Source organism: Cherax quadricarinatus, unplaced genomic scaffold, assembly GCF_038502225.1.
Source record: "Cherax quadricarinatus isolate ZL_2023a unplaced genomic scaffold, ASM3850222v1 Contig1880, whole genome shotgun sequence".
Classification (NCBI taxonomy): domain Eukaryota; kingdom Metazoa; phylum Arthropoda; class Malacostraca; order Decapoda; family Parastacidae; genus Cherax; species Cherax quadricarinatus.
Window position 1 is genome coordinate 1 of NW_027196906.1, and position 11,895 is coordinate 11,895.

The 11,895-nt window shown below is 38.3% G+C and overlaps 1 protein-coding gene across 1 annotated transcript; it reads left to right on the forward strand.

Annotated features, from left to right (window-relative positions):
• The first annotated feature begins 18 nt into the window (after nt 1-18).
• On the forward strand, nt 19-9,133 carry LOC138851743 (digestive cysteine proteinase 1-like). Its single transcript, XM_070081169.1, has 6 exons — nt 19-176; nt 322-474; nt 911-1,096; nt 3,703-3,894; nt 8,112-8,277; nt 8,737-9,133. The coding sequence occupies exons 1-6, from the start codon at nt 108-110 to the stop codon at nt 8,940-8,942; spliced, it is 972 nt and encodes a 323-aa protein (XP_069937270.1). The 5' UTR covers nt 19-107; the 3' UTR covers nt 8,943-9,133.
• Nucleotides 9,134-11,895: the final 2,762 nt, after the last annotated feature.

The following is an 11,895-nucleotide window of genomic DNA, read 5'->3' on the forward strand; positions in this document are numbered from 1 at the left end:
CTTGTACTCAAGAAAGTAAGTAAATTAGACAGGAACGATCCCTTTTTAATCATGTTCGTGGCTCATTATTCAAATGACTTTTATTAAGGCAGTTTCTGTGTCTTCAGATGAAGGTTGTGTTGCTGCTGTGTGGCTTGGCTCTGGCTGCTGCCCACCCTACCTGGGAAGAATTTAAGGTAAAATCTTGATTACTTTAACTTAGAAGAGTAACTTTATCATGTTAGGGTAGAAAGGTAATGTTTACATGTTTCTGGGGATATGTGCTCATAATGGTATACCTTATAGTATGGTACAACGGTATAAGTATATTTCTCGCCACAGGCTATTCATGAACGCAAGTATGTTGACGCTGAAGAAGAGAATTACCGCAGAAGCGTGTTCGACCATAACTTGCAACTGGTGAAGGACCACAATGCCAAGCACGAGAGGGGAGAGGTGACCTTCACACTGGCAATGAACAAGTTTGGTGACCTGGTAAGTACAGTGACTTAATAAGTACTCTGACCTGATATGTACAATGACATGGCAAGTACGGTGATCTGGTTAGTCCCGCTACTGTGTTTATAAGCAAAACAATTGCAGGATATTACCAAGGATATACACATGTATTTTTCACATATCTGAACATCAAAAACACAATCAATACATAGCTGTAATATTGATATGAACAATATACACAGAACTTGCCATTATTTCCACAAAATATCGTTGATCATTTTACTACAAAAGTTCATTTATGAACGATATATTGTGGGAAGAGATATTTCCTATATTTTTCTTCGTGGTGTCAAACGTAAGTTCATTTTCCATCCAAAAAAATTAAAATATTTTTATATAACTTTGTTATACATAAGATATATAATATTATACACAGGTATAAGATGCGTTAATACATTTGTTACAATGACAGACTAACGAGGAGTTCAACGCCATGATGAACACATACAAGAGTGGTCAACGTGGAGGTGCTCATGCCAAAGAGTTCGACCTTGATGTCGACGCACCAAAGGCAGCGACTGTTGACTGGCGTACCTCTGGCGCTGTGACCGGTGTCAAGGACCAGGGACAGTGCGGTTCATGCTGGTCCTTCTCTGCTGTAAGTGGTTCACTATATTACCCATCACTCTATGTTGGTACTAATGTTACCTCTCACTATATGTTGGTACTAATGTTACCTCTCACTATATGTTGGTACTAATGTTACCTCTCACTATATGTTGGTACTAATGTTACCTCTCACTATATGTTGGTACTAATGTTACCTCTAACTATATGTTGGTACTAATGTTACCTCTCACTATATGTTGGTACTAATGTTACCTCTCACTATATGTTGGTACTAATGTTACCTCTCACTATATGTTGGTACTAATGTTACCTCTCACTATATGTTGGTACTAATGTTACCTCTCACTATATGTTGGTACTAATGTTACCTCTCATTATATGTTGGTACTAATGTTACCTCTCACTATATGTTGGTACTAATGTTACCTCTCACTATATGTTGGTACTAATGTTACCTCTCACTATATGTTGGTACTAATGTTACCTCTCACTATATGTTGGTACTAATGTTACCTCTCACTATATGTTGGTACTAATGTTACCTCTCACTATATGTTGGTACTAATGTTACCTCTCATTATATGTTGGTACTAATGTTACCTCTCACTATATGTTGGTACTAATGTTACCTCTCACTATATGTTGGTACTAATGTTACCTCTCACTATATGTTGGTACTAATGTTACCTCTCATTATATGTTGGTACTAATGTTACCTCTCACTATATGTTGATACTAATGTTACCTCTCACTATATGTTGGTACTAATGTTACCTCTCACTATATGTTGATACTAATGTTACCTCTCACTATATGTTGGTACTAATTTTACCTCTCACTATATGTTGGTACTAATTTTACCTCTCACTATATGTTGGTACTAATTTTACCTCTCACTATATGTTGGTACTAATTTTACCTCTCATTTAAGGGACAGTTGACGCGTGTGGAGCAGGAAAATAATCGATAAATCGAACAAACAGCGAAGAAAAACGAGAAATGAGTTTATATAACAGAATATAGTTTAAAAATCTGGCAATAATTTGGTTTAAATCTGATGGTAGTTCAATGTTTATACATAGAATTATAGTCATTACAACATTTCTTGTGATGACACAACACGTAATACATGTCTTAACATGAAGTAAATTTTCATTTTTTTTGAGAATTTTTTATTTTGTGTATAAATCTTTCTAGTATATGTAATCACTATTTGACATCTATACAAAGGTCATTAGAAATGAGGTTAGGTTAGGTAAGATTCGCTTGTCTTAGATGATGACCCGCCTCTGTAGCTTTTGATCATCTGACCGAGGCCTTCCGCTGGCTTACCGGTCCTCCCCTTTAAAAATTATAGTCATAGCTATAACCATTTGCTATAAGGAGTATCAGTAATTGATGAGTCAACATGAGGCACTGAGGTGTGAATAACGGCACTTTAATTAAAATGTTGCATAACTGCATTATTATTAATAATAAAGTTTATCTACCCATTACATTTATTCTAAAGTTATATTATATACAAGATAAGTAACATAGAAGCATAATAAAGACGGCCAAATTATTAACAAAAAGACATATCATGCGGAGCGGTCGAGGTTCAGCATATAGACAGCGTATTCACAAAGAGATTTATATTACGTTTTCTTTGGTCTCTGAGTTAGTGCCACTAGACAAAACTGTCTTATAGGGGTAACTACATAAGATCACTCATATCGTATGTAAAGCCTCAAAATTAGCGTGAGTGTCTCGATTTGTTTTTTCCCAGATACTCGAGTGTGTGTGCCATTAATACTGGATTGAAAGGATTTTCACAGCCAACAAAAAATAATGAATATTTGACAAGCTGATGAACAAATTTTTGAAATATCCAAAATATTTTTGTCTGGGGGTAATAGGCAGATATTTAAAAAAAAAATAAAACTTACTAACTGTATTTTGTTTCGGGGAGGGGGATGAAGATAACGTATATTACATTATTTTTGGCCATTAAAAAAATGGATTAGACTTTTTTTTTATCAGTTGGGTGCCCAAAAATCTTTTAGCAGTGCCAGCATGTGCCGTCTTGCTGCCATATTTTATTTTCAGTAAATATTTGTTTTTCATTTGTTTGTTGGGCGATCTTATAGAAACTTCGTCGAAGATGTGTACATCTTAATTTAACGTATATCGAAAATAAACCAACTCGGTCAAAAAAAAAAAAATTGGTATACCAGTCCCTAAGTTGGTACTGTTTCCTGTCACTCTATGTATTACCTGGAGAGAGTTCCGGGGATCAACGCCCCCGCGGCCCGGTCTGTGACCAGGACTCCTTAGGTCAGTGTCCCAGGATGCGACCCACACCAGTCGACTAACACCCAGGTAGCCATTTTACTGATGGGGAACATAGACAACTGGTGGAAAGAAACACGTCCAATGTTTCTACTCCGGCTGGGAATCGAACCCGGACCCTCACCGTGTGAAGCGAGAGCGTTAACCACCAGGCCACCAGAGCCCCTATGTGGAGACTACTGCCCACGCCATGGGTATGTAGTGACTACCACCCACATCACGGGGTATATAATACCATAACCACACTCTATTTTTGCAGATTGGTTCACTAAATAATGCACTAATTACGGTCTACTGTTACAGACTGGTTCACTGGAAGCTCAGCACTTCTTCTCTACCGGTAAGCTCATCAGTCTCTCCGAGCAGCAACTGGTAGACTGTGCCAATGGTATCTACTACAACCAAGGCTGTAATGGTGGCTGGGTAGATATGGCCTTTGAGTACATCTACGACTATGGCTCCCAGACCGAAGCTTCATACCCGTACTATGCTGTGGTAAGTACCTGGTATATACACTAACATTCAGACCTGTAATATAATGTTGAATTTGGATAAATTATTATTTTAATAATTGGGAAGCACAAAACCCGTAAGGGACTTAAAGCTTCTTCAAAATGCATGGAAATATTTCTACTCTCAGTTTCACAAGCACTCGTTTTTCTACCATTTATTTTAATATAATTGTGAAATTAAGGAAAGAAAATATTTCAAGTAGGGCCCTTTTCAGTAGTTTTTTTTTTTTTGTATTATTTTTATTAACACATGGCCGCTTCCCACCAAGGTAGGGCGGCCCGAAAAAGGAAAAAAAATCATCATTCACTCCATTACTGTCATGCCAGAAGTGTGCTTACACTACAATAGAAATAATAAGAAGTAAGGGTGGGAACCCTCTCATATGTGGTATTTTGCCAAGGAGGGGAGTTGGAAGTGAATGGTTGTCCAGGGCAATTGGTGTCAATTGCTGGCTGGACAAATACTGTAAGGAAAATGCGGTAACATTCATTGACAACTGGGACCTCTTCTATGGCAGAAATGACATGTATGCTAGGGATGGGGTTCACTTATCTAGGTTTGGGGTGGGAGCACTGGCAACTGCAGTGGAGGGAGCAGTTAGGACTTTAAACTAGGAATAGTTAGTGGTATGGGTTTTGGCAGGAAAACAGTGAAGTCCCAGTGTAGTAATATTACGAGTTCTAGGGGAACTAGTAATAATAAGAACGAGATAGATATTGAAAAGCCAGGGACCTTGGGTGATAAGGACAGTAATAGGTTTAGTAGAAAAATAGAAATGAGCAGGAAGGGTAAAGAGAAAGGAGAGTCTTTCAATGTTTATTATGCTAATTGCCGTAGTGCTAGGAATAAGATGGACGAGTTGAGATTAGTTGCTAGTGTAGGTAACATTGATGTATTTGCCTTAACTGAGACGTGGTTTAATTCAAAAAGTCGGGACATGCCTGCGGAATGTCATATTCAGGGTTTTAAATTGTTCCAAGAAGATAGAAGTATTGGGAGGGGGGGTGGGGTGGCATTGTATGTCCGAGATCGCTTGAACTGTTGCATAAAAACGGGTATTAAGTCTGAAGTAACACATACAGAGTCTGTTTGGATAGAATTTTCAGAGGGGCATGAAAAACTGATTTTAGGAGTGATATACCGTCCCCCTAACTTAGATAGGGACCAAGGGAAACTACTACGGGAGGAAATTGTTAAGGCCACAAGGCACGATAATGTAGTAATTCTAGGAGACTTTAACTTTAGTCATGTTGATTGGAATTTCTTGACTGGGAATTTAGAATCGTACGACTTCTTAGAAGTATTTCAGGATTGTTTTTTGAAGCAGTTTGTGACAGAACCTACAAGGGGAAATAACCTGCTTGACTTAGTTATGGCAAACAATGAATCCCTTGTTAATAATTTAGAAATTTCAGAGGAACTGGGTGCTAGCGACCACAAATCAATTACATTTAGCATTGAATGGAAGTACGATAGTAGCGATAACTCAGTAACAGTCCCAGATTTTCGCTTAGCAGATTACGATGGGCTTAGAGAACACTTATCATCTGTTGACTGGGGTAACGAAGAGAGCTATCAATATGACAGTTTTCTGAACACTATACATGCTGCTCAAAGAGCGTTTATCCCATATAAAGAAATTAGATCAAATAGAAATGACCCAAAATGGATGAATAGGCTCAAATATCTACTAGGGCATAAGAAAGGAATTTATAGGCGTATCAAAAGAGGTGAGGGTCATCTTATGAATCAGTATATTGACATTAAGAGGGACATTAAAAAGGGGATAAGAAAAGCTAAAAGGGACTATGAAATTAAAGTTGCTAGGGATTCTAAAACTAACCCAAAAAGTTTTTTCCAGGTCTATAGAACAAAAGTTAGAAATAAGATAGGTCCCCTTAAAAATAACTATGGGCACCTTACTGACAATGAGAATGAAATGTGCTTGATTTTGAATAATTATTTTCTCTCAGTTTTTACACAGGAAGACACTAACAATATTCCAGTAATTAATTTTTACAGTGGGCTAGAAGAAGATAAATTATGTAACATCACAGTCACTAGTGAGATGGTTGTGAGGCAGATAGACAGACTGAAGCAAAATAAGTCGCCGGGTCCTGATGAGGTTTTTTCAAGAGTTTTTAAGGAATGCAAAATGGAACTCTGTGAACCATTAACTAATATTTTTAATTTATCTCTTCAAACAGGTGTAGTGTCTGATATGTGGAAGATGGCTAATGTAACTCCTATTTATAAAACAGGGGACAAGTCGTTACCGTCAAATTACCGCCCAATAAGCCTGACCTCAATTGTAGGCAAATTACTAGAGTCAATTATAGCTGAGATTATAAGAAGCCATCTCGATAAGCATAGCTTGATAAATGATACTCAGCATGGATTCACAAGAGGCCGGTCTTGTCTAACTAATTTATTAACTTTCTTCAGTAAAGCTTTTGAGGCTGTTGACCACAATAAAGAATTTGATATTATTTACTTAGATTTTAGTAAGGCTTTTGATAGAGTTCCGCACCATAGACTGTTAAAGAAAGTGGCAGCTCATGGCATTGGGGGAAAAGTGCTCTCGTGGATCGAGTCATGGCTCACTGACAGGAAGCAGAGAGTGTCCATAAATGGGGTTAAATCCGAGTGGGGATCTGTAACAAGTGGCGTTCCACAGGGATCAGTCTTGGGCCCGTTGTTGTTTATAATATATATCAATGATCTTGATGAGGGAATTACTAGTGATATGAGCAAATTCGCCGATGACACAAAGATAGGTAGGATAATTGATTCAAACGTAGATGTTAGGGAACTTCAGGAGGATTTAAACAAACTCTATTCTTGGTCAGAAAAGTGGCAGATGCAGTTCAATGTAGATAAATGCAAGGTTCTGAAGCTTGGGAGTGCCCATAACCCTAGTACTTATAAATTAAATGATGTAGAACTTAGCCATACAGATTGCGAAAAGGACTTGGGGGTTATGGTGAGCAGCAACCTTAAACCAAGACAGCAATGCCTAAGCGTACGTAATAAGGCAAATAGATTACTGGGATTTATATCAAGAAGTGTAAGCAACAGAAGTCCAGAGGTCATACTGCAGCTTTATACATCATTAGTAAGGCCTCACCTTGATTATGCAGCTCAGTTCTGGTCTCCGTATTACAAAATGGACATAAATTCGTTAGAAAACATTCAGCGTAGGATGACTAAATTAATACATAGCATTAGAAATCTTCCTTATGAAGAAAGATTGAAGACTCTTAAGTTACATTCACTTGTTAGACGAAGAATGAGGGGAGACCTGATCGAAGTGTATAAGTGGAAGATAGGTATTAATAAAGGGGATATTAATAAGGTCTTGAGGATGTCTCTCCAAGAGAGAACGCGCAGTAATGGATTTAAATTAGATAAGTTTAGATTTAGAAAGGACATAGGAAAGTATTGGTTTGGAAATAGGGTAGTTGATGAGTGGAACAGTCTACCTAGTTGGGTTATTGAGGCTGGGACTTTGGGTAGTTTCAAATCTAGGTTGGATAAGTACATGAGTGGGAGGGGTTGGATTTGAGTGGGACTTTCACATCAGAGCTTATTTCTTGGGTGGCATTGAAAATTGGGTTGGGCAAATGTTTTGTTAGTGGGATGAATTGTAAAGGACCTGCCTAGTATGGGCCAGCAGGCCTCCTGCAGTGTTCCTCCTTTCTTATGTTCTTATGTTACAGTTATAAAACTGCAACATTAACACCCCTCCTTCAGAGTGCAGGCACTGTATTTCCCATCTCCAGGACTCAAGTCCGGCCTGACTGTTTCCCTGAATCCCTTCATAAATGTTACTTTGCTCACACTCCAACAGCACGTCAATTATTAAAAACCATTTGTCTCCATTCACTCCTATCAAATACGTTCACGCATGCTTGCTGGAAGTCCAAGCCCCTCGCACACAAAACTTCCTTCACCCCCTCCCTCCATCCTTTCCTAGGCCTACCCCTACCCTGCCATCCCTTTACTTTTCAGTAGATATAATGCTGAATAAGACCTCGTATGGAGGCTGAAGTATTTAAGCAATATTCTTTGTGGGTTAATGAATATATAAGTGTTATTTAACTCTGACAAGTGTTGATGATTCTGCATCAATTATTATGTGTATTAAAGAAGTATTAAAGATGTGACGTGACTGTTTACTGTTGTCATTACTGTTGTAGGACATGAGCTGCCGTTACAACTCCAACAGTGTTGCTGCTACACTGAGGAACTATGTTGACATTCCACAAGGCAGTGAGAGCTCTCTATTGTCTGCTACGGCCTCAGTGGGTCCCATCTCTGTGGCCATTGATGCCTCTAAATACTCCTTCCAGCTCTATTACAGTGGTAAGTGATATTATTTTACCTACAATAGCTGGGCACATACCAATTATACCCACCTTTATGCTATACTCACCAATTATACCCTCCATAATGGTATGCTCACCTATTATACACACTTTAACTTTATACCCACTTAAACAATATACTCAACTACTATACCCACCTTATCGCTATACTCTCCTCTACCCACCTAAGCTCTATACCCACCTGTTGGACCCACCATAGCTTGATATTATGCCCATCTACGAGGCCATATACACACAAATCAGAATTTTTGGGGGGAATTAAACGGAAAATATTGAAGTTTTACTAAATTTACTTAAAAAATACTTATAAAATTTAACCTAAGTATAGTAGTGGCAGTATAGCTGTTCCACCACAGGTGAGTACTGGGGTACTAAAGTGCAGTTGTTCCACAACAGGTGTGTGCTGGGGTACTAATGTGTAGTTGTTCCACCACAGGTGTGTACTATGAATCCTCGTGTTCATCCACCAGCCTTGACCACGCTGTACTCGTAGTGGGTTATGGTACTGAGTCTGGCTCAGACTACTGGTTGGTCAAGAACTCCTGGGGCACCAGCTGGGGAGAGTCTGGCTACATCAAGATGGCCCGCGGCAGGAGCAACAACTGTGGTATTGCCACTGAGGCATCATACCCAGTGGTGTAATAACCAGACTCTATCTACCTGCTACTGAAGCTTCATACAAAGTGGTATAGTTATCAGAGATCTTCTATTCCACTAGAGCAAGTGGAGGCTGTTGTATTTCTCAGTGGCATGAGACAACATGGACACTTCAGAAAGAACGTTTGTTCATCTTTGTTCATGGAATATCGTCTCAGAATAAATAATAACTAAAACTTCTGTTTCTATAACCTTTTAAATCCTTGGTAACAGAGTTAATTACACACACTGAGGAGGATCCTCAGCTTGTATCAGGATTACATTATACTGCTAGGAGAATCTAATCCTGAGCCACATAAAGGAGACATCCGTCGTTGCGTACTGAAACCTGATATTCACTGGGCTTATGTTCCTGGAAGTGATGTTAAGCCTGGAGCCTCAGTCACCTTCCACTTTACACTGAAACCTCTTGCACACTGGGGTCGTTATTCCTGCAGCTGATGTGAAATCTAAATCTTGACAGACAATCTTAGATATTTTAGTTAAAAGTTTGTATGGCAATATTTTCTTAAATATTGCAGTAATCTACTTAATTTTGACATTGAAAGAGAATTTATTTATTTATTTATTTATTTATTTTCAATTTGTGCACACATACAGAGGTACAAAAAAATACAGGTAAGAGCAGTATGCCAAAGCCACTTATACTATGCATAGCATTACGGGCTGGCTTAAAATTAACTTAAGATTAACTAAGCAATGATGAAATCAGTGATAAAACATTAATGTAAACAGATTACTATAAAGCACAAGTGAGTATTACAAAGACAGGTCATATTGTTGCATTCAGTTAGGTAGTGATTCTGTTAGGTAGTGTATTTAAAAAATAATAAAGTTAGATTCGGTTTTAGGTTTAACATTTATATGATATAATTGTGAGAAACATTTAAGATATACAATTTATAAGGTTCAGTTATTCAGTATTTATTTGGTTTTGGGTGAGTAAGTGATCTTTGAGAAGAGACTTGAATTTATAATCAGATAGTGTTTCTTTTATATTTACAGGTAATGAATTCCAGATTTTAGGGCCTTTTATGTGCATTGAGTTTTTGCATAGTGTGAGATGGACACGAGGAACATCAAAGAGTGATCTGTGCCTTGTGTTATGGTCATGTGTTCTGTTGAGGTTGGCAAGGAGATGTTTGAGGGGAGGGTTAATATCAGAGTTAAGTGTTCTATGTATGTAATAGGTGCAGTAATAAGTATGGATGTTTTGTATGGTGAGTAGGTTTAGTGTATTGAATATTGGTGGAATGTGCTGCCTGTAGTGAGAATTTGTTATCATTCTAACTGCAGCCTTTTGTTGAGTAATTAGTGGTCTGAGATGGTTAATTGTTGTTGAGCCCCATGCACAAATTCCATAGGTGAGATAGGGGTAAATAAGAGAGTGATATAGGGCCAGGAGGGCTGACTGTGGAACATAGTACCGTATCTTCGATAGTATGCCTACAGTCTTGGAAATTTTCTTAGAGATGTGTTGTATATGTGTATGAAATTTGAGTCTATTATCAAGGTGGATTCCTAAGAATTTTCCCTCTGTTAGTTTTGTGATAGGTGATCCGTTTATCATTATGTTAAGAGGGACATCTGTAGCTCTGTTACCAAACTGAATGAAGTAGGTTTTGTCAATGTTTAGTGTAAGTTTGTTAGTCCTCATCCAGGTAGATATTTTCTGTAATTCGGTATTTACAGTATTGGCTAGCGTGACTGGGCTCGGGTGAGAGAATACGTATGTAGTGTCATCTGCAAATAGTGTGGGTTTGAGTAATTGCGAAGCATTTGGAAGGTCATTTATGTATAGGAGAAAGAGAAGAGGGCCAAGGACACTTCCCTGTGGGACACCAACTGTAATTGGTTGCGCAGAAGAGTTTGCCCCATTTGCGTACACATATTGGCTTCTGTTGCTGAGGTATGACTTGAGGTAGTTGAGGGAGTGCCCTCTTATACCATAGTGTGACAATTTTACGTGGAGCAAGTCATGGTCAACTGTATCAAAAGCTTTACGTAAGTCAATGAAGATCCCCAGTGGGACTTCTTTTTTCTCTATTGCAGTGTATATATGTTCTAGCATGTGTATAATAGCATCATTAGTATTTTTATTAGGCCTGAATCCAAATTGGCAGGGGTTGAGTATGTTTTGGGAGATAAGGTAGGAGTAGATTCGTTTATGAATTAATTTTTCAAAGATTTTTGAGAGAGGGTGTAAGTTGGATATTGGCCTATAGTTATTCAACTCTGTTTGGTCTCCTCCTTTGTGGATCGGGGTGACCCTTGCTATTTTGAGTACTGTAGGGAAGGTGGAGGATTCAATGGATTTGTTAAAGAGTGTTGCAATGATTGGTGATAGCACTTGTGACACTTTTTTGTATATAAAGGGTGGTAAGGTATTTAAATCTCCTGCCTTGTTTTTTAGTGCGTTGATAATAAGGGAGACTTCATATGGGTTAGTCGGAGCTAGGAACAGAGTGTTCGGGTAGTTGCCGGTGAGGTAGTCATTTGGTGGGGTATCTGAGCTTGGGATTTTATTGGCAAGGTTTTGTCCTATAGTGGAGAAGAAATCATTGAGTCTGTTTGCTGTTTCTGTTGGTGGGAGTTGGGGTTCATCTGATTTTGCTAATTTTATTTCGCTATTTCGTGATATCTTTTTTGTTCCCAGAATTTCTGATAGGGTTTTCCAGGTCTTTTTTATATCACCTCGTAAGTTGGATAATCTGTTCTCATAATACAATTTTTTTGCCCTTCTTATCAGGCTGGTTAGGATTGACGAGTAACGTTTTGTTTGGTCTCTGGTTATGTGACCCATTCTGTACTGTTTTTCATATTGGTGTTTTGTATTTATGGATTTGAGAATGCTGGGTGTTAGCCAGGGACTGTTCAGTCTCTTTGCTGTCATCTGTTTAGTTTTTTTAGGGCAGTGCTTGTTATAGAGGTATTGGGT

What these genes read in the sequence shown, in the direction of transcription:
- LOC138851743 (XM_070081169.1), top strand. Translation starts at nt 108, where the DNA reads ATGAAGGTTGTGTTGCTGCTGTGTGGCTTGGCTCTGGCTGCTGCCCAC. An exon ending in CTACCTGGGAAGAATTTAAG is followed by an intron (nt 177 to 321) that starts GTAAAATCTTGA and finishes TTCTCGCCACAG; the next exon opens with GCTATTCATGAACGCAAGTA. An exon ending in CATGCTGGTCCTTCTCTGCT is followed by an intron (nt 1,097 to 3,702) that starts GTAAGTGGTTCA and finishes CTACTGTTACAG; the next exon opens with ACTGGTTCACTGGAAGCTCA.